The sequence below is a fragment of the Eucyclogobius newberryi genome, unplaced genomic scaffold, assembly GCF_026437365.1.
Source record: "Eucyclogobius newberryi isolate DKJ021-1_F unplaced genomic scaffold, fEucNew1.0.hap1 SCAF_20, whole genome shotgun sequence".
Classification (NCBI taxonomy): Eukaryota; Metazoa; Chordata; class Actinopteri; order Gobiiformes; family Gobiidae; genus Eucyclogobius; species Eucyclogobius newberryi.
The window spans coordinates 16,096,448-16,119,423 of record NW_027315835.1 but is presented as its reverse complement, the minus strand read 5'-3'; the positions used below and the strand labels follow the sequence as shown (position 1 = coordinate 16,119,423).

Sequence of the window (22,976 nt, the reverse complement as noted above, 5' to 3'; positions counted from 1 at the left end):
CCTACTTGTGCGGGTCAGTCTGAGTTTAGGAGTTTTAACCTAAGGGACGTCAGTCTTTTGTTTGGTGTGAGAGGAAAAGCACATTACTTATGGCAGCCAAAGCAAAAGAGCTGAGCAATAAAAGTCAACAGAACAGAGCGAGTAAAAGGGATGGAGAGGATGGAGAAAAGGCTATAGATGCAGCTTTCACATGTGTCAGAAAGTGCACGTATTCTAGATTGTTTGTGGCTGAATTAAACAGTTAAATGTTCACTATGTCACTTTTCCGGCTGAGGACATGCTACCTGCTCATCGCCATGGGGACGATTATGCTTTGGGATGTTCCACCGTATGGCATTAAACTTGTATATCTTGATGGAGAGATGCAGGCGACCCCACAAGGCAAAAGTACACGTTAATCTAATTTGTGAGCAATAAACACACCAGCCAGTAACAGAAAAAATGCAAGTTAGACAAGTTTAATGCCATTCTGTGCACCATTTCAGGAAAAACAATAACAGACAGACTAGCTCAGGTTATGTTTATCATTACCGACACATAAGATAAGATATTCCTTTATTGTCCCACATGGGGAAATTTCATTGGTGCAACGCAGGTAGATACAGAGGTAGATACAGAAGAATGTACAGAAGAACATGCATGACCCTTTGAACATTGATTTGACCTGACGTAATGGTGCAATAGTCTTTCAATTGTTAATTTGTGTGTTTACTCGATGCAAAACCGTTTTCCATGTGGCAGCTAAATTTCACTAATCTCAAATCAGCTCGAGAACACGGGACGATCTGCAGAGCGACCTTTTAGATAAACGCTCCTTCGTGTGCCAGGGTTTTGGTGGATCCCCCGATGAGCAAAGACTTAGTCATAACCACAGAATGAAGCTAAACTTGTTTGAAATCTACAAAGTTCGGGCCTCGTGATCCTCTCGCTTTATCGAGTCATTTGAACCATCAGTGGAGGTGATGTCATGGTGCACGCCCTGAAATCATTTATCAAGCCGGTGCGTTTGGATGAACAAATTTTACTTTTGGACCTGAAAACAAGGTCCAAAGAATCCCGCTTCAAGTCCAGTTGCTTGTGTTTGTGTCTCCGAACTGGCTGCAGTGGGACGAGCTCGCACGCTGAACAGAACGGACTTTTCATGGACTTGGGGAACATATGGCTCTGATTAAAGGCCTGGCAAAGACACGGACGCCAATGGAAAGAGAGAAAAAGAGATGGAGTGAGTGAGAGAGGGTTGAAGAGACGCTATATAGACGCTCTGTGTGTGAACCGAGGCCGATACGTTTACGTCTTCACTACTACAGAGGACGACTTCGTTTAGCTCAGCCAAAACCAGACAACAGGCAGAGTGCAGGGATGACTCAATAAAAGATGAGTCATGAATGGGGTGCAACGAGCGTAACAAATCCATGTGTTTCTGACTGTGGCGGCCCCTTACATACGGCACTATAGGCCCTGAGCAGGTTTCTCACTCCCACTACTTATGATTCAGTAACAGCATTCAATATGGATGAAATGAACACTATGCACAATACAATTTGAATCACACGTTACATCTTAACATTTCATAGTATGATATTAGTTGCAATATTGAAAATCTAACAAACAAAATACTTTTTCCTTTTGAAATACTTTGATAACCTTTTGGTGTGAATCATTACTGTCATATTCCAGATATTCAAGATTAAAAAGTGCTTAGACCATTATTACGTCATGTTTTCTGCACGGCGCAAAAGGACCATGGTCAATGTAGTTCGCTCCGTTTTGTCGCTGCAACAAAACAATGCATTTAAGCAAAGACTTTATGATATATGGTGATCACTAACAACATTATTGTGATGATATCTCGATGTTGTTTATTTTTACGTCCCAAATTTTCAGGGGCGGATAGGGAAATGCTCACAAATATATTTACCACAACAGTTCATACTTTATAACAAATGAAATGCACACTTTGGCAGGCTTCTGATTCAATAAGATCTGTAAAACTAGACTTGTTAGAAACTAAAGACTAATGTGTTACGCCTAATTCAGTTATGATAGAGGTATGAGATGTATATACACCGGTATTTTAAAAAAGAAATGAATATTGCAACTATAACTGTTGAAATAATATGCAAAATCAGCATCAGATATATTCAAATAATTCTAAAACGCTACAAAAAGAACTGATTTAAAAATAAAAACAGCAGAAATGCACTGTAATCTTCCAAACAATGTTAAATATTCCAGTGCCTTTGTGTTTGTATAACTCACGCACAAGTCCTACCTGTATCCATATAAAATCATACTAAATGTGTAAGACGACTGTGAAGTAAAAGTCAAACAGCTCCAGCATCACCACACACGAGTTCCCTTATTCATGTAGATTCATATCCAGGTCTGAAGAGCTGTTTGCCAACACTCACCTGGAAACCTCCTGCCTGCTAAGTGATGTCAGCAGGATGCATTACATCCGCTTTACCCTCTGGACAGCCACGTCTCAACCTGCCACCAAACAACTATATCATTATGGCTCACACATGTTTAGTGCAGAAAACAATAGAAAATAACAAAGTCCACAAACATAGAAGTAAGTGGCTGCCGTTTACTTTACTCTTCGGTGAGAAGGATGCAAAACTGGCCATTTTAAAGCCAAGTCCAACCAGTTTCACACCCCTGGCATGTTTCTATTAAGTCCTGCACATTTACTCCACTGTACCAAGTTGCACAGTTTGAAATTATATGTATTTAGCAAGATGTCTTTTTGGTTGTTGTGTGCTGGGCTTTTATAGGATAATTAACTTTGAATATATGCATGTAAACAATAACAAAACGTGTGAAACTTCCATTATTGAACGTAAAACGGGCTATATTCACATTGCAAATATGATCCAAACGACTTTAGTCAAATGAGTTGCACATAATAATAAAATTTAACACATTGATTTGATATTTTTGTCAAACTTTAGTCAAAGCATCGGGCCAGCCAGCAGGTGGATGTGATTGACACTGATTAAAAATACCATCGCCACTGACTGAACTTTGCCAAATGTCACTGGGCAACTTTGCTTTACTTCACGCGCTCGCCTTTGTGAAAACACCGACCCCGCGTCAACATTCGGCGCTACGTGTGACTTATACTCACCAGATTAAGTCGTGCCAACGTGTTAGCGTCCACAAAAAGCCCGCACAATGACGAGTTGACCGCGCACGCTGCAGAGTTTTCGGTGCCTGGGAGTTTACTACGAGCTGTGCGAAACCGCAGCACTTTTTCTGTGCCGCGTTCACGGACAGCTCGGTAAATGAAATGTCAAGGAAAACGCGTGATTTGTGTTGGTAGTAATGTTAAAAATGTATGAGTTTCAAAGCATAGTGGGTCTCAAAATGTGTCACGAGGAACACGGTGAGTATTGTGGCTACAAAGATACGGTAAATGTCTAGCTAAAGGCGACAATGTTGCAAGTAGAGGGCGCCAAACTCCAGTTTCCTCTGCACTTAAGAGTGAAACAACTTAAATGAGGCTAAAACAGTAGTGACTCAAAACATGTACAAATAATGCAAAACTTAACATAGGTTATGTTTTAATGCGGAGGATTGGGGGACTCAACACACTTTAAAAAATACATAGGGGTGTGATGTCTGTAATACAACCAGTTATGTAAATATTGCATAAATCACTATCCTAAGTGGGATCTGGGGGCTCTCAACCAAGAAGTTTTCAACTAAGGTCATTAAATTTTCTGTATTCTGGTTCATTTTAGACAGGACCGCTGTTAGCCATTTGGGCAGAAATGCTCAGTGGTCCATGCCCCCAACCCACTTTGAACGTATAAATAATATGTAGGGGTTTGATGTCAGTAATACAACTTAAAAGTGACAATTTATGTTGATTAAAAAAAACTAAAGACTGAGTTGGCCTATAATAGCCTCCAAGTTTAATTGCAAAAGTAATTTTGAAGGCACAAATAATAAATAAATAATAAACAAGTGTGGGGTTACACCGACATGGCACAAATAACCAATTCTGTCATTCAATCCAAGCTGTCAGGTCAGAGTGAGTTATTCCCTACGCACTGTGCATTATGTGCATAATGGGGGCAGCGACACTGGTTTTAGATATAAACCAGTAAAACCATTATACTTACCATGAGAGCCCCCCACAGTCCCTACATTTCCTTGCTCCATCCGCTAAACCGTGACTTGTGTAGCTGCCCCTGCGCATCTCACACTTCATATGGAGAAAGAGGCGACACTTGAGGCCTGGTTTGAATTGATAAACAACAGTGAAGCTGCAGCACAAATAGCCATTGAGTCCAAACTGCCTGGTCAGGTTAGTGCCCCTCAGATGCCCTACACACTGTGCGTTATGTGCGTATAATGGGACGTTTGGTCATCTTAGGACCTTTAACATGTGGTTAAAAAGCAAACTAAGCTTAGTGCAGTTTTTTCACTTGCTGATGGGAAAACCTTACTTGATTAAGTTTATGAAGAGTTTTATGACCCTTTTTAGTAGACCATTAGGCCCTTATTACTCTGGATGTAGTCTATCAGTGGAATAATGTATTATTTGCCATATAGTGATTAAAGAAATTATCAAATTGTCATCTGCTTTTTTGTATGAAACCGGCATATCATGATTAACATATTTTCTGTTCAGTGCAGCTCTATACTTCAGACACTTGATGACACACTCCTTTTGATCAGCCTCTGCCATGCTCTGAGTGGCAGGTGGACTTAACCAATCATTGACAAGTTTGAACTTTCTGAAGAAGCAGATGGATCTATAATGTAATATAAATATGCAATACAATACAATCTTATTTCAAGGAATACATTAATTCCAAGTCTTATCACTCACCCTGACTTTTGATCATGAACTTTTAAGATAAGTTAAGATATTCCTTTATTGGCCCACATGGGGAAATTTAATTGATGATGCAACACAGGTAGATACAGAGGTAGATACAGAAGAAAAGAATAACATGCAGTTAAGCAGTTTTAAATAAACTGCATGGGGCTTGTCGAATGAGATGAAGAATAAAGGTCAATCCGCCTCTAGCACCAGTAAGAGTGATGCTGTAGAATCCCACTGTCCTTGAATGCGCCCTGGTTTCCCGTTCTGTTTCTCTCCTCTCCGTCAGTTGCGCCGTGAGCTGTGCAGTGTGGACAGGAGGACAATAAGCCCGAGTCTGTAATGCGCCCTGGCTCTTTGTGTGTCACCACATCGGAATGCCGGCCAATAAGTTCACACAAAAAGCCCAGTAATCAACCTTTGCACATTTGCCCCAAACTTTATTCTTCCTCTTAATACGTTTCCCAATCCTATGAGGGTAATGTTGCAGCAAACTGACAAATAAGAGAAAGACTTTGTGCTTCACCGCGCTTTTTTTTCCGACAGGGGAACGCACAGTTGGAGAGCCGTGCACGTGCAGAGGGGATGCCCGCTTTTCCACTTCACAGCCTGCCTTCACTGCATTGGTTTCACGGTGGAAAAATGGGGATTATTTTCCATTTCCCGAGCGCCGCTGCACTCTGATGGGAAAGCTTATGGCATGTGACAGGAATGTGCAAGCCCTTCACTCCTTCACCCTCCGCCCAGGTTCACACCGGATTCCCCAGCAGCTCCCCCGCTGTCCTTAATGAAAGCATATTTAAGCGGTGCATCACTTATTTGCATGAAATATGAATGCACATGAGTTCTGAATCTGTTTAGTGGCCTGCAGAGGTGTGAAAAGGTTGGAGGTCATAAAGATGATCGGTCAGTGATAATTGCGTGGCATTAATTAATTGAGTAATAATATGTTTAAAACAACATGCAATTATAAAGTCTGATGAATGAAATAATGATGCAATAAATTGGCAATGAAAGTACTGCTGTCAAAAGTCTATAATAGTTGTGAAGTCTGCCCTCTGCTGTTTAAATGCCTCATTACATGGGGCGGTCCCTTGAGTTTATTATTTTATATTTAAGATGTCTGCACAAAAACACATTGCATTAGACATTGTATTAATAACAACACAACAAATATATACAACCTAATTAGTTGTTAATGCTGTCCAATTGAATTAATACCACACAATTAACCTGCACAACAATACATAAATAGATGAACTAAAAAGTATAACTAGGTCCCTCTGATGGACTACTAAAATTGTTATTATGACTCTGATTTGACTAAATGTATGTTATTTGTAAGTTCAAAAATGTATAAACCCACTGAATTGCCTGAACAATGCCTACGTTGTGTGGCAAAATAACAATAGCAGCACACATACACACAAACAGTACAATACAGAGTAAACAATAGACCACAATCCTCTGGGGCAGGTATTGGGCTGGTGCAGGCAGCAGCTCCCTGACTCAGTGGTTTGTTAAAGGCTTCTATGACAAAAGACAACAGGCAACCCAATTGGCTGTAGACAATGATGTAACCAGCTTATTTAAAAGACAGGGAAACACAACAACAGATCTGAGTGAATAGAGAACAATTTATTGAATAATTGTATAAATAATATCTCTCTTTAAAGAAATATACTTTACTACATGTTTATGAAAAGGTATGCATACAAAACAGCTTCAAGGTTAAGGCTTACATCTTCAAATTGATGAATCTACCATTCAGAAGTAACAATTGTTACATATGGAGCACATAACAGCTCAAAGAAAAACAATAAATAAAGGCAATTCACTCAGGAGCTACACACAAATTGCATAGTAGATCTGAATAATGTGTCTCATCGGGTCAATGAAACTGTACAGTATGCGTAGGCCTGTATAGAGGCTTCATATTTTAATGCATAAAAGCGGCTTTGCAATACGTAAAATACAAAATGTGCCCTTTAGAAAGAATGATATGATATGTTATAATAAAATATTTAGGAAAGAAAATTCAGACTTATAGTTTAAAAATCAAATATTGATCAGATTAGATATTAAAATTGAAGCATGAAAATTCAAACAAATTATAAGCCTTCTTCAATCAAACTTAACTTTGTATTGTTTAGCGGTGGACTCTACATGTTATGTGATTCCAGTCCACAATGAAAACTCTTTTATAATTAAAATGCTCCCCTAAATCTATAAGAAACACACAAAGCGCTCATCTGCAATAAACATCCCACAGGAGTATCAGCCTGATCCTCACTGCAACTAATGACAACACAAGACACCAAGGTAGCAAAACACAAAACATTAAGACTATGATGGATGATATAAATATATCCATAAGTGTTCGCCCAAATAAAGTATTGAAATACTCAAGTATGTAAGTCACTGAAAGCCCACAAGTCCAGTGCTGTTTAAAACCACAGTCACATGTAAAAGGCACATGTTTTTCTGCAGGGCTTTCAGATCTGTACATGACAGTGTTTTACACCACCACTTTAAATGATAGGTCCCCTGACTTAGGTTTTTATGATTATGAAACAATCTCTGTATAGGCTTCAGAAAAAAATTACATTTCCTGTCCTCAGACAATAATAAAGTGCTAACAGCTCCCTGTCATGACACTTGTTACAGACCGAGAAAAAGAGAACACTATAATAGTGTAAGGGAATAAGTGCTTACTCTGCTGTACAGAAACAATCTGGATCAAAGTTCACGTGTTTCACTAATTGTTCTGATTTAATCCTCATGTGACAGCTTTAACTAAGGTGCTAAATGACCTTCCAAGTGCTCAATGTCTAATGCAAAACTCTTCTTATATTGATTGTTTCAAATTAACCAAAAAATAAATAGATGGTTTTGGTGTAATAATATTTTCTTTTTTAAAGAGAAAAACATTAAAATATTAGCATAGTTGTGCATAGAAAGTAAGTATAATGCACCCTATGCTGTCTCCCATCCAAATAGGATTGAACAATCAAAACAATTATTCAAGTAACGATGAAATACAAAAAAACAGGATAAAAAATCCTTTGATAGTCAAAATAATACTTAGCTTTTGTGCGAGTTTACATACCACTTCCTAAGTGCTATTCCGCTGGTGCTGGCGAGCACACACAGCGCCCCCCCCAGGCTCCACCAGGTGGGAGCACGGTTAAAGAAGATGAACTGAAAGATAAACGCTAGCACCACATCCACAGTCCTCATCAGAGCCACAGGTCCAGCCTTCTCAATCTGCAGCGCCTTCGTGAGGAAGGACTGACCGGCAATGCCCAGCACCGCTATCAACATTAGCATCCAGCGATCACGGCCACATGAAGGGATCTTCCACTCCCCGAGGACGGAAACAGTAATAACGCACTCTATCAGCCCGATGACAGCATAATACCACACAGATAGGTAGTAGTGGACACTCTTCCCAATCTTACGAAGAATAACTATTGTGCAAGCAGCTCCAACTGCCCCTGTGAATATAAAACAAAATGTAAGAGAAGGAATAAAAGCTTAATTTAAAATAAAAAGAGTGTATTGTGGCACCTCCAAATGCAGCTATAGCTCCTTTAATGTGATTGCTGTAGTTGCTCTCAATGCCACTGAGGTGCTTTCCAAAAATAAAAGGTGGTCGTGCAATGAGAATAACCCCTGTGAGGGTAAAGACAGTGAAGACACAGTCCCAGATAGTACACCGCTCCTTCAGAAAGATCCAGGCCAGCACTGAGGTAAAGACTGGATTGCTGGGGGGGAAAAGTCAAAGGAAATATTAGCTACACACACTGACCAAGGATGAGAGAAAACTGTCAATCAAAGCTTCCTCACCTGAACATGATGACGATGGCGTCTGCTAAAGGCATCTGCTGCACAGCGTAGAAGAGCAGGATCATGGCGTTGGAGCCAATAAAACCGCGCATTAACAAATAGATGCGTTTATCTCTGGGGCCAATGAAGCCTGTCCTGAGACACAGAGAAGAAGAGGACCAATGAAAACAGGGATGGATGCAGTAATAACCTATAACTCACTACAGAGGAGACTGAAGGTGAATTAAAGCTGTTTGAAGTGACTTATTTAAAATTAGAGTGGTGGTTAGGGATTATTACACACAAAATGGGTAAAAGATTTGTAGTTTTGTATATTGAATGTTCCACTTATTACCTGAAATGTTTAACAAATAACATTATTCAAGGAAAAAAGTATCAATTAAGCAGTTAAACAGTGAATAACCTGTTAATAACCACGTCACAGACAATTGTTTAGCCCATAAGTCCATTGATTGCACTGTGTGTGACGGACGGACTTGTTTACTTTACAATGGGTGTAGCCTTTAGTGTATGAAGTATAAATGGTCTACTATCTGGTTGTTATTATGTCATGCTTACTTGTGATAAATGAGCAGAGGCGCCACAAAGAGCATCTGGAAGAAGCAGCGAATGGCACTGATCTCTATGGCGTGAAGTCCCTGGATGGTTTTGACCAGAAGAGCAATAATGGAGAAGAAGACAGTGGACAGAAACGCATAGAATAAACCAAGACCAGCGCATCTTTTTGGTTTTTCGTCAACTGCAAGAAATTGTGAAACAACATGTGAAAGGTTCAGCTTACATAACAATATTTACACATTTTATCAAGCAGATCTAAAGCCGCTGAAATGTATTTGACGTCGATGTTGATGCAGGATGTTAAGAATGGGAGCAAACATGTAACTTTGAACTCTGAGCACACGTTATTCTTTCTTCTTTCTGGAAAAACTAGACATATTGTAAACAATACACTATGTGAGGCAGGGTGTTGTTCAGCTTGGAATACAAGTATGTGGCCTACAACTGCTTTAATGGATAGTAACAGTTAGAATTGAATCAAACTTTAAAAAGGCCTGTATTTGGTCTGAGAGTCAAGGCCCTCAAGGCAAAGGAAAAAGAGCACAGTCATGTTTTCTGTGATGATATAAAAGTGAAGCTTTTGTCGACATGGAAACCCCACTGTACATGCGAGTTTGAGAGAACTTTCTAACTACAGTAGCAACAAGCACACATATAACTGTTAAAAAGAGAAAATAAAAAATGAGGCACCATCGAACTTTCCTCAGAGTGTGGCCTATCCCCGTTAGGTCTGTGTGGCGATAAGAGCGTTATTACAGATAACCGGCGTGACGCGGTGTAACGTGAGCGTGCGTAGGTCCGCCGGCTCGTGCTGCCATGGCTTTTATTAACAAAGAAAAGGATCTCACAAGTTGTAGATAGGCCCGTGTCATAAAAGGGTTCTTAAAACACGCTCAAAGTCTCTCCTCGTACCTTCCGGCGCGCTCTCTTTCCGTGATGCTGATGCCTCGTCTCTGACGCAAAACACGGGAGGGCAGAGCGTCTTCCTCCGGCTGTTTTCCGGTGCGCCGCGGTGTCCTCCCGTCGCGTCCGTCTCCTCGGCAGCATCATCGTCCGAGCCGCTCCGCACCGAGGATCCAGCCCGTAAAGGACGCGTCTGAGCCGTCTCCTCGTCGAAGCACTCGCAGTCCCCCTCGCTGTCCGTGTCATGGCTGTCACGCTTATGGAAGGCTACCGTAATGCCGTCCTCCAGGGTCAGAGCCCGCTCGTGTTCGCAGTGGTTACAGTCTCCCATGGTAAGATGTGGCGGCGGAGAGGCAGCATGCCGCGGACAGACTGCTGTCTGCCTTTGTCTCCCTGAGCGGCCGAAAAGACAAGTTTATTGACTAACCTTGGTGGCGGGATACAAGCGCCCATGCACTTGTTACTTTACCCACAGGGGGGCAGAAATGAACCCGGTGCAACGCGGCTGGAAGACTTAACCTTCACGGAGGTTCCGCCCACCACCGCGAGGCTGTCACCGAGCAGAGAGCGCCTCAGACGGGCTGATGCAAAGTGAAGACCCCTTAATCCATGAGGACCCTCAGCTTCATCCAAAGTTAAATTATCCCCACATTCAACTGTCCCCCACTGTGTATTTGATTATAATTATTTTTATTTTTTATTTTTTGGTGGACACAGGCGTTTTGTTAATAACAGTTTTTGTTCATAAGAGTTCTTCTAGTTAAACTTCCTATAAATTATATGTCCTTTCCCTCTGTATCTACTGTGTTGTAACACCAACATTTCCCCATGTGTGGACTATAAAGGCATATCTTATCTTATCACATATCCATAAAATAGTCAATTCAGAATTATCAACACATTCTTTATTACTACTTTTCCAAAAAATACTGTTCACTATGATGATATTATGAAAGACATTTAATAATCATTTCTAGATTAGGGGCTAAATTCTACATTTTCTAAAATGAGAGTCTCTTCGGAAGAGAGTCTACCACAGCAATATTATAAATATAAATTACTTTACAAAACATATTTGGCAAATAGAAAATAAATGAGTTAGTTGAACAATGTTTTGTGTAAGTCTTACAAACAGAACAATGAAAATACAGGTAGTGGGTTAGGAGAGTAAAAACAACAAAAGTGTGGACAATGGGAGAGACAAGGGTCAAGAGTACTGTGAAAGAGAGCACACACAGTGGGACGCTTCTGGCAAGTTATTCATCCGGAAGTATTATTGTCAGGGGCCTTTCGCAAACCATGTGCTAGGTCTTTTTTTCAAAATTTGGATCACTTGACTCATTCCCAACAAATATTTAAAAAGCAGGCTTATTAAACCTGTGGGTATTCATCACATTGCTTTGTCCTCTGACCTATAGATGCCTAAACCAAATAAATAATATACAACCACAAACAATATACAACGCCTGAGCACCACTGGTTTCTGAATCCAAAATTTAGAGAGAAAAAAATGAATTAGATACAATTGGAATGGCAATTTTGAATTTGTGAGTCCCATTGTTTGATTTTAATTACTGAGGTCAATCATGAGGTGCTCATATATTTGCGATTTCCCCTTGAAGCTGGACGCAAAAAGAAAGACTCGCTCGTCGATAGCGGCCAGCGCGAACCCTCTCGGCGCTTGGATGTTCAGCTCCTGAGATGAGACAAAGTGGCCCCTCTTGGTGTCCCATTGGTAGACCTGTGTCAGAGAGTAGTCGCTGCCCAGGATGGCATACTGCCAGTTGCCGATGGTGACGGGCTGAAACACCATGGAGCCGCGAGAGGGGAAAGTCTGGATCTCTTTGAACATGGCTCCGTCCCAGCGCATCACCTTGGAGTCCCCAATGAATCTTGTCAGGCAGATAAACAGCTCACCTTTAAAGAGGAGAGAGAGTGGACAAGGTGTTTACTGTTGTGTTCAGGGAAGATTATACAGTTACATATCAGGTTATCTCAGTGTCCTAAACCGAGTCCCAAACCGAGTCCCAAACCTTGTCCCAAAACTTGTCTTTCATTCATTTTTCTTTTACCATATAAACGTATCACAGCATGTGTTAAGGCCTTTCTTCAAGCAATGTTTATAAACCAAAATAATTGAAGATTTAATCGCCTTGGAAAAGTATTAATATTCAGCTGAGTCAAATATATTTAGTCTTAACTAGGGATGACATGATTATTTGGTTAATCAATAATTGTGATTATTCAGGTCACAATGTAACCGTAAGAACAAAAAATGAACCAAAATGTAAAGAACTTTATTTGATCTGGCTGTTTTTGTCAAATTTTACTTTCTTTTGTCAGAAAGTTCATTTTTGTAAAGCTGGTGACAATAATGTCACATTCATGTGCATATAACTGATGTAAATCAGTTTATTTTACCATTATTATTAGTATTATTTTGTCTTACCCTAGCTGTTTTTATTTTATTTCTCCCCTCCATTCCTTATTAAGAAATGAGAGGTTTTGTCTATAGGAGTTTTTGTTTATAAGTTTTGTTTATAAGAGTTCTTCTATTAAGATAAAGTATGATAGATACAGATAATCAATGATTATCAATAATCTGTCCTTTTCCTCTGTATCTACCTCCGGTGCAACAATGAAATGTCCCCATGTGTGGACAATAAAGGAATATCTTATCTTAAATTTGAGGAATAGTAACATGTTGGACCGCAGTAACTATTTTTATTTTTTTTCTTCACAATAATCTTAACATTAAAATTAGATATTGTGACATCCAAAGTCTTTAACCATTTTTAAAAATCTTTTTTTCATTTTAATATGTCCTCAACTCTAGTACATTAATGCACATATTACAAACTTTAAAGTAAAATAATTGTGGATAATAAATATATACCGTGTATATTTTTTACGAAAAGCAGTTTTGGGATAATTTATTTTTGTTTCAAGAAAATAAATACTAGTACTAGTACTCTCTACTGGTATTGGTTGATCCACTCCTTTGTTCTTGTTCCTCAGTTAGAATGTCAAAACCTTTAGTAATAAAGCGTGTATTGCCCTGTCCAGAGTTCTAAAGCTATTACAGATTTCTATCTATGCAGATTTGTTGTACAGTCTGATATCAGTGTGAATGCAGCTCTGACCTTTGACCTGAAAATGCTTGACAGAGAAAACGTCCTCCATGTCGGGTATGTCCGTGCGGCGCTCGAACAGCTTCATGCCGCGGTTCCACTGGTACACCACAGGCCTCTGGGAGCTGCTGGACAGGATCAGGTGAGGCTTACCGGACAGCTCCACATACTCCACGTCAGTGTCCCGGTACCACGGGTGCAGGGACTGGTGAGAGTAGAAGCCGTTACCGTTCCACTTGTACACGGTGGTGGAGCCAGCCTGCAGAGAAAAGGAGTTCAGCAGTTACTTATGTATATTTGGAAGTGCTTGATTGCTAACATTGATAACATTGATAACATTGATAACTCAGAACTGAACTGATAAAATACAGAGAGTGGTCATTTATTTAAAAGGCATTGTTATGATCTAAAATGTTTTGTAATTAAAGTAATAGCCCAACTGGGACTTTTATTGTAATACATTTTTTCATGATTGTGTTTCTTTTTTTGGTTGTCTTTTTGTATTATATAATATATATATATATATATATATATATATATATATATATATATATATATATATATATATATATATATATATATATATATAATCCCTAATTTTGCACTCTGGACCTATTCTGTCTTCTGTAAAAAAATAGATAAAATAAACAAAATAGATACAAGTATTTACACATTACTAAAGAATAATGCAGGATTCTTAACATAAATATAAATTTTATATATGCTCAAGGCAGGAATTGTTCCTCTTTAAACCTGGTGCCATTCCAGCACAAAAAAATAACTTGTTTGACAGAAATGTCAATGTATTATTATTTATTTTTTTAAGTTTTAGTTTTTCACATCCTCTGAAAAAGCCTGCTTCCCATTATAATTGGAACAAGCTCCACAATAAATATTTTCTGCTACATGACAAAGTGTTACACAAGTTCTTAGACAAGATGGACAGAATATTTATTGAGAGTGATCATTTAAACATAAGGGGAAAATCACCTTGGAGCTGTCTGCGATAACGAAGAAAGATTCCCCATCAATCACAAACGTTTCGATGTCGTTGGGCTTACGGATCTTCAGGATGTCAATGTCCTGGATCTTGATGAACTTATTGGCAGATATGTCGCGCTTGTAAATGTGTGAGCCCCCAAACAACTGAGCCACAATGATAAAGAGGTGGTTGTCGATGACCATGGGCTTGCAGACTACAGTGGAAGTGCCTGGATGAAGAAAACGCTCAATTAACATTACTTTATAAAGCGATAGACATTAGGGCTAATCGATTATGGGGGGAAAACATGATAATTCTCAAAAATTCATTCTCCTGGAGATGTTTCAAATCAGCACTGTGAATGGAATCTGTAATAAAATGTGAATATGCAAGCTTATTCTCATTGATGTGTTAAAAATATTAGCTGCGCCATTAGTCTAAAAGAGAACTGTACTTACTGGAAACTGTGAGAGGGAAGCAAATATACTCAAGACATTTTATTATATATTTCATTTTATCTTTATTTTTCCCCTCCATTCCTTATTAGGAAATGAGAGGTTTTGTCTATAGGGGTTTTTGTTTATAAGAGTTTTGTTTATAAGAGTTCTTCTATTAAGAGTGTTTTTTAAACTTCCTATAAGTTATCTGTCCTTTTCCTCTGTATCTACTGCGTTGCAACAATGGAATTTCCCCATGTGTGGACAATAAAGGAATATCTTATCTTATCTTATTTTAAGATTAGAAATATTTACATACTCAAGATTAGAAATAGTTTCGAGAAAGGGAAGGCATCCTGCCCCGCTCAGACCAGGAGGACGACAAATGTGCAAAAAATAACTGAAGGATGTCGAATTAACCAATGAAAATTTGTGACCCGCCTATTATGTGTAATGCTTATGAAAATGTTCAATAAAAGGCGATGCAAGAGAGAGATGAGTTGAGAAGTAGCACGGAGCCAATCTGCGTAGTGCGGCCAGCTACTCTCCCTTGCAGCAAGCTTGTGTCGTTCATTTCTAAGTTGAAACCCGTTCTGTGACTGTTAAGATTGTTATTGACTGTAGCAATTTCTTGACAGAATCCTACAATCAAGACAAAAAATGCCAATCTAATAACAATGCTTGTCAGAAAAAAATAGAACAATATGAAATTTCTGCAAATGTTCAAATTCTTCAATCGATTGGTGCAAAAACATTAAATATATCTTCTTACTTTCAATTGTGTCAAACGTTCGGAAAGTCATCTCAACATGATCCCACTCTAGAAAACTGCATGTTCCAGCGAAAGGTTGGGCAAATACAACAAACTGGTCCATGCCAAAGGTGAAGGCTTCCACGGTAATGGACTCAAACTTCAATGACTGATAGGAGGCAAACTCTAGGAAAAAAAACAAAGCAGCAATCATAGACAAACAGAAGAGTATAGAAGATAGTAGAAGAAGTAGGGTTAAATACTATAGCTGTTGTGTTGTGCAGAGGACGTAGAGGGGAAAAGGTTACCCGTGGTGATGCAGTCAAAGGAGTGCGGGAGCAGGTCATTAATCTTCCTCCCCTGGTGTGAGGGCGGGCCGCTGCAGTGAATCTGGTCCAGGGTGGCATTGGTCTCGTGCATCCACTCCACCAGCCACTTCAGTTTACAGTCACACACTAGATTGTTTCCACGCAAATCCCTGCATTTAGAAAAATATATTTAAAAAATAGTTCCAGCGTCAGATGTTTCGACTTGCGAAGTTGCCACCTCAAAAGGTTGGATACGAGTCATGACCAAATTATTGTTTTTAAATAACCCGTTTTTACAAAGAATAACAACAGCAAAACTTTACTAAAACTTGTCTATTGTTAAATATATGAAGTATAAAAATGTCAGCCTCATAGCAAGGCATTTTTCAAGATTTTTGGGAAAGCAGAAACAATACTCATCAAGAAGATGACTGATGGCAGAAAGTGTATTTTGGCTGCAAAAAAATCAGATTGGCCAAGGACAGAGTAGAATGAGACTTTTTGAGAAAGAAAAATACTTTCACCAACATTTCTGTTTGGGTTTGCTTTGAATTGAACTACAGCTGCTGCTGCTGCTGCTGCTGCTACTACTACTACTACTACTACTACTACTACTACTACTACTACTACTACTACTACTACTACTACTACTACTACTACTACTACTACTACTACTACTACCACTACTACTACTACTACTACTACTACTACTACTACTACTACTACTACTACTACTACTACTACCACTACTACTACTACTACTACTACTACTACTACTACTACTACTACTACCACTACTACTACTACTACTACTACTACTACTACTACTACTACTACTACTATTATTACTACTACTACTACTACTACCACTACTACTACTACTACTACTACTACTACTACTACTACTACTACTACTACTACTACTACTACTACTACTACTACTGCTATTATTACTACTACTACTACTACTACTACTACTACTACTACTACTACTACTACTACTACTACTACTATTACTACTATTATTACTACTACTACTATTACTACTATTACTACTATTACTGCTACTACTACTACTGCTGCTGCTGCTGCTGCTACCACTACTACTACTACTACTACTACTACTACTACTACTACTACTATTACTACTAGAATTACATCTGTGTAAATATCAAAACAGTGTCTAAACCCGAAAACTAAACTCAGACCAGACTTTGAAAAAACAAACAAAAAACAGGAACTTTAATCTACAATAGAGTAATCATCCAGATGCAAAATAGCCTTTCTACTTTCTCTTTAATATTCAACAGGAGTGCCCTTGTAGCCAACACAATTTCCATTAGTGTCTGGTTATTACGCATTGTTCTGCCCTCTGTCTCCCTGCAACGGAACAGCACTTTGGACAAAGGCCAGACAGCCAACAGAAGTGTCCTATCTCCTGAATAGTCCAGCTCTGAAGTGCACTCAAACTGCTGTTGCCCTGGCACTATGTACTCCCTGCATTTGCACAGTGCAGCCGCTATTGTTCCTGCTGGGAAACAAACTCTTCTGTTCTCAAAGAGTGACAACTTTAACATTTACATTGGCCTTCTGCCACACAGGGACTTGTCTTGTCTTCTTCAAACTGTTTCTGTCTTCTCTCAAGTAGATACACTTCCTGATTTCACAGCACAGACCTAAATAATGCATGGATAACAGCATTGAATATCTTGCATGGATTGGATATTGTACAATGCAGGGGTAAATTTACTGAGACTATGCTTTAATCTGATGTTTTTTTTCTATGTTTTCTTTTAACTGAACAAGATTAAGTCAACTGAAACTGATTAGTATATCACTGTTACCACTGACCTGTTGATATAACTGACTCATACTAGTACAAACACATTTTAGAACTCCTGGATCAAAGACTTCTTGCTTTTTCGCTTAAAACTGATTCACAGAGCAAATTGTGAATAAATCATGCATAAAACCTTCCAAAACAAAGGAGAACTTACACTTTGGTCAGCGCCTCCATGCCCTTGAATACATCTCGAGGCAGCGTCTCGAGGTTGTTGTACGCCAGACTCCTAAAAGAGAAGCAAAGAGATAATCATAGTATCGTAATGCATAGTAATAATACATCGTACAGAGCATTTTGAGTGGGCCGAATTAGCCCAGTGCGTTTCAGGCAAAACTACTTCAATTGGGTCGGAGAGGAGATGGAAAATTGGAAAGAATGAACAAATAATATATGCCAAAGGAAGACTAAAAGAAATGCCAAGGTCTGCCCAAACTTGGCGTATTTTCTAAGTAAGAACCAAATAATATGAAAAAATAATTCATGGGCCCTGCATTATTTATCGGATAGTGGTTTTCTGGGGGGAAGCCATTTTGCATTGAATCTGAATGAGGACGCACTCTCTTAAGTCTAAACACACAGGAGGATAAAACAGGCGGGACAAGATTCCAGCAGGACGCCTCACATGTGTTAATAATGCATTTATTAATAGAATATGCAGCAGTAATGCCAACTACCAGTATTAACTACCAGTAAATAGTAAAAGTAGTCATTTTACTGCTTACAAATAAAAATGGTCTGTATTTCATTTTGACATTCAACTGCATTTATCATTTTTGACAACAGATCGAGATATTTAACATAAGATTTCTTTACGGGTTGCTAATAACAGTGCAGAATACATGATAGTACAATCAATCACACTAAAGAAGACATTTTGTGCTAATTTTAGTGGTATTTAGTGATGAACTAAAACACAATTTGATCGTTGTAAACAGCTGAACGACTTAATAACAGAGTAAGTAAGTAAGTAAGTACGGTAAGTAAGTAAGTAAGTAAGTAAGTAAGTTAGTTAATGACAAAGGAACACCGTAATACTCATGTTCTCAGTAATAAAATACACAAGAATATAGAAGATTGTACACAACATGGGGTGACGCACAACGCTCTTGTTTGCTACAAAGGTATGTTGGTCCAGTTCAAACTGAAGGGAAAAAGGTCACTTGGTTTTAGTTTACAACACACACACTTATATTTAGATGTGCTCTCAGTTCAAGTCATGTTTCGGGTTGACTTTGCACTGAAGTGAATATTGAACTGTGCAACAATGAGGATGATTTAAATTCCCAATACATTTACTAGCTGTCTCCTTAAACTGTATATTTACTGCTACAACAAGGCCCACTTCTACTACTACTACGACTACCGCCTTTTCAATTTCTGCAGCAAAACTACTACTATTTGTGCAAAAGTCACGTTACTATCACAATTACAAATTCAATATCAAACCTGTCTATAAGAAAAATGTGTTTGAGGAAATGCACTCATTACTTAACATTACTCAACCTATATATAGCAACATTTAAACTATAAAACTTCACACTGAGTTGTCACATTTGGAGCGACTGCTATCTGCCTTTCAGAAACCTGATCCAAAGCCGCCTCCTGCCAGCCAGCTCTGCAAGTCGCCACGGCAGCAGCACCTCTAACAAAGCGAGGCGTCTAGCGCTGAAGGACAATGACGTGGAAGCGTGTGTTAAAACCAGAAATAAAGGACTGTCAATACTTACAGATGTATAAGTGTCTTCAAGCCTCGGAAAGCAGAGGGAGATATGGAGGCTATTTTGTTATTTTCAATGAACCTGCAAAGAAAACACATATAAATAAATGATAATAAGTATTTTATTGTGCAATTCTTTGTAGTAGAGTGAAATCATGGAGCAGAAGAATATTTTAGACATTTCATCATCGTGGATATGTGAACAATACAGTACAATTGCTACAGAAAACTGCACTTACAAAAACGTGGGTGTCTTTTATGCCACTATTGTAAAACACAAGTATGTCTACTGACAAAAACTACTTACAAATACTCAAGATGTGGCAGTCCGAGGAAAGCATCTTCATCAATAAGGTCGAGTGAGTTGGCTGTGAATAACCTTGAAATAAAAAAACACACATCAAATGAATAGCATGCAATTGATTGATGAATGAATGTGAGAGTGAATGCTGGTCATCTTAGGTCAGCCTACAACTACCGGGGATGGTTCACCTCACCTACGGCACAAAGCTACAGAGATAGACTATTCACACCAAATACAACCTAGAAAATATTTAACCTTCTGAGTACTACCAGATCAAAACCAACTCATATTCCAGGTCTAAAATAGGTCTAAAATAGGACAACATCAATACTTTATTATTCTAAACGAGGATGAACCCAGAGGAGGACAAAAATGAGAAATAAATTGACTCTAAAATCAGCAAATATTTGAACTGTAGAGCACGGGTGTCCAAACTTGTTTCACCAAGGGCCGCATTTTGAAACTTATATGGTGCAGAGGGCCACAAACAACTTGACAAGGTTGAATTTGTTGAATGACGAAGTGAAGTGAATCATTAGAAATTTTGCATTTGACGTAATTGCGATGAGCCTCCACACCTTTAATTATACCTAGAACATTAATATTGGGTTGGTACAACATCAATATGCCTGAATTTTCCAAATTTCACAGTAAAAAGTATAACTTTTTGTTGTCTGGGCCAACATAGCAGGAAGCTGGAGGGCCAACAAAAAATGGTCTGAGGGCCGCTTTTGGCCCCCGGGCCCTAGTTTGGACATGCCTGCTGTAGAGGAATACGCATACCACACAGATTGAAAACAGTTGGTCTAGTTGATCTCAGCACAACAATACAAACATAATATAGTAAAAGTTGCATTATAATATGCAAGCTTGTCTGAAAGTCTCGGCCCAACAGACAACGGCTTGTTCTATTTCTACCCACAGAGCATGAATGAAATTGCACAAAAAATATCTGCTCCCTCCCACACGCTACAGTAAATGAATGACCAGCATGGATGTCCACTCCCACACAAGTGTCACTTTTATTCTTTGATGTCCAAATGGTCAAATAATGAGTCATCTTTCTCTTTGTCCATTCAATGTCCGTTCTTGCTCATACCATAGGCAACCACACTGATTTAATAGCACTTAGCTCCAGCTTGTCCGGGTCACCTTGGTCTAAAGTACTTCTGTAATATCACTCCTTTAGCCCCTTCACTTTTAGTCATATTCATCACATGTTTTTTTTTATCCTTCTGGCGACCTGCCCACATTCAGCAAAGCATTTCGATTCTTTGTGCGTATGGAGTCACTAATGCCAAGAAAAATGCTACATTGTGGGGTATTGATACTCAGTGACAGAAAGCTATTATGTGCAACAAACTGAGTCAGATTGTGATTAGATGCCACTGTAACAGCAGACCTCGGTGTTGATTTGGTGACCCACGATAACAAATTGTTCCTGACAAAGCTCACAGTAACGTAAGAAGCACAGGCTGTAATACGAGTGTCCTCATACACAAAGTTGGGACTGTGTGTAAAAAAAAAAGGATTGGATAAATTTTGAATGTCATAAAATATTTTTCCGAAGCAAAAATGTGTTAAATGCATGTTTAAATGTTGCATGTTTGCATTTTCAATCTTTTTATGGACATTACATTGACTTTCATTAATTTCCTGGAGACCGATCCAATCCTAACCCTAACCCTACAATAGTCTCTACTTTCCTGACCTAAATCCTAATCTTAATGCATGTATATTAAGCCATTTCTCACATTTAAACCATGTTGTTGATCAAATTATGAACAATTAGATCCACACAGCAGGTTCCCATAATGTGAGTGTGTGTATAGATTTTAGATTTTATGTGATAAATGGCTTCCACCAAAAACATTTCCCCATCTTTGTTCAACATATTCTCATCTGCTTTTGTACGTGCTCAGCTTTCCTAATCATCGCACTCTGTTTATATTAATTGGCATATTGTTTAAATTTTTTGTGACAAGACTTTTAAATGTCATGCATAAATTGTGTTACTTTGCTAACTCATAAAAGGGTGTTTTTCTCCAAGACTCCTGCTGTTAGCTTTGTGTAGCCATGTGCTCCATTGCATAATACTGACACCATTAAAGAGAATCCTCCTTTAATCAAAGCCTCAAAGGGAGCCCTTTGGGAAGAGCCTGTCTCATTGTTTTGCTGCTGGGAACCACCAACAAAAACAGATATAAATACTCTGAAAATATATGGGACTGGAGAGGCTTGTAATGTGTATGTTAGTGCAAATGAGCTAGATACAGAGCATTTTCAATCTGTGTGTGTTATTTGAATAATAATTGAAATGTTTTATAGGGGTACTCACAGCAGTTGCAGGGCAGGTGTATGGACAAAGCTTCCAGCTGATATTTCATTGAATCCTGACTTGACAAAAGATCTGTAAAGAAAAAAAAATAGAACAAGATTTGATTAACAAAAGTGCAGTATTTTTGGAACAGTTGGAAGTGTAGTTTTACGCACAGAGAGACGACGTCACTGGGGAAACTATGTGGCACGGATCGGACATTCTCACACAGTGCATTGTCCTTAGTGCAGGAGCATCCTATGGGACACCTCGGCTGCCTCAGTCTCCGTCCGTCCGCTAAAACCAAGCACAGAGCCGCAGCCCAAACCAGGAGCGTCCGCCCTACTCCCCATCTCTTCTCGGGATGTCCCATAGTCTTTTTTTTTTTGTATCCACTCTGCTTCTCCCTAGATCAGCTTGATAGGCAACCCCAAGCTACAAACCTCTCACATGCAACTTCTCCAACCAAAACAGCTCCTCTCAAATGTGTTCTGCCGCGTTTGTTTTGTTTTTTTGGAAAAATGATGAGCCTCGCGCAGAGCTTGGCTGTGCGTCCTGCGTCTCAATGGGGAAAGGCTCCAGTCCAGCGGATTCGTTCTGCAAAGGGCAGGATTACAAATGCGGGGCAGACATTATAACATAGCCCACTAAATTCCCCAGGGAGAGAAAGAGAAAGACAGGGAGGGCGAGAGACGAAGGGGAAGGGGGGGAGAGACTCTCGTAGGTGCGCTTTTTTATGCGCACGGTCGGCTATAAGCCTATTTATGCGCGTTTGAGAGCTGTGAATGGATAATGAGCAGCCTCAATTCAAGAGGCGTTATACAAAGCACCTGCCTCCTTTTATCAAGCGTTTTCATCTCTTCTTTCGAACAACCATGGCATGATGTGAATAAAGAAAAAAAAGAAACAGGCGAAACCATAAGGAAAAAAATATGTATAATTCGACAATAAAGTTTTTTTTTTCAAACATGTAAAAACAAAACAAAAACAATAATAACAATATCAACAATAATTAAAATAAAATAAAAATAGTATTAGA

The 22,976-nt window shown here is 39.0% G+C and overlaps 2 protein-coding genes across 2 annotated transcripts; both read right to left on the bottom strand.

The window, feature by feature from the left end:
• Positions 1-6,456: 6,456 nt before the first annotated feature.
• On the bottom strand, positions 6,457-10,653 carry slc35g1 (solute carrier family 35 member G1). Its single transcript, XM_072456101.1, has 5 exons — positions 10,157-10,653; positions 9,245-9,425; positions 8,687-8,821; positions 8,408-8,604; positions 6,457-8,334 (listed from the first exon to the last, which is right to left on the bottom strand). Exons 1-5 carry the CDS (start codon positions 10,476-10,478, stop codon positions 7,922-7,924), a joined length of 1,248 nt encoding a protein of 415 aa, XP_072312202.1. The 5' UTR covers positions 10,479-10,653; the 3' UTR covers positions 6,457-7,921.
• A 395-nt stretch (positions 10,654-11,048) lies between these two features.
• lgi1b (leucine-rich, glioma inactivated 1b) lies at positions 11,049-22,630 on the bottom strand. Its single transcript, XM_072456001.1, has 10 exons — positions 22,114-22,630; positions 21,959-22,030; positions 19,624-19,695; positions 19,327-19,398; positions 17,754-17,825; positions 15,757-15,926; positions 15,470-15,634; positions 14,269-14,489; positions 13,291-13,537; positions 11,049-12,064 (listed from the first exon to the last, which is right to left on the bottom strand). Exons 1-10 carry the CDS (start codon positions 22,308-22,310, stop codon positions 11,715-11,717), a joined length of 1,638 nt encoding a protein of 545 aa, XP_072312102.1. The 5' UTR covers positions 22,311-22,630; the 3' UTR covers positions 11,049-11,714.
• Between the last annotated feature and the right edge of the window lie 346 nt (positions 22,631-22,976).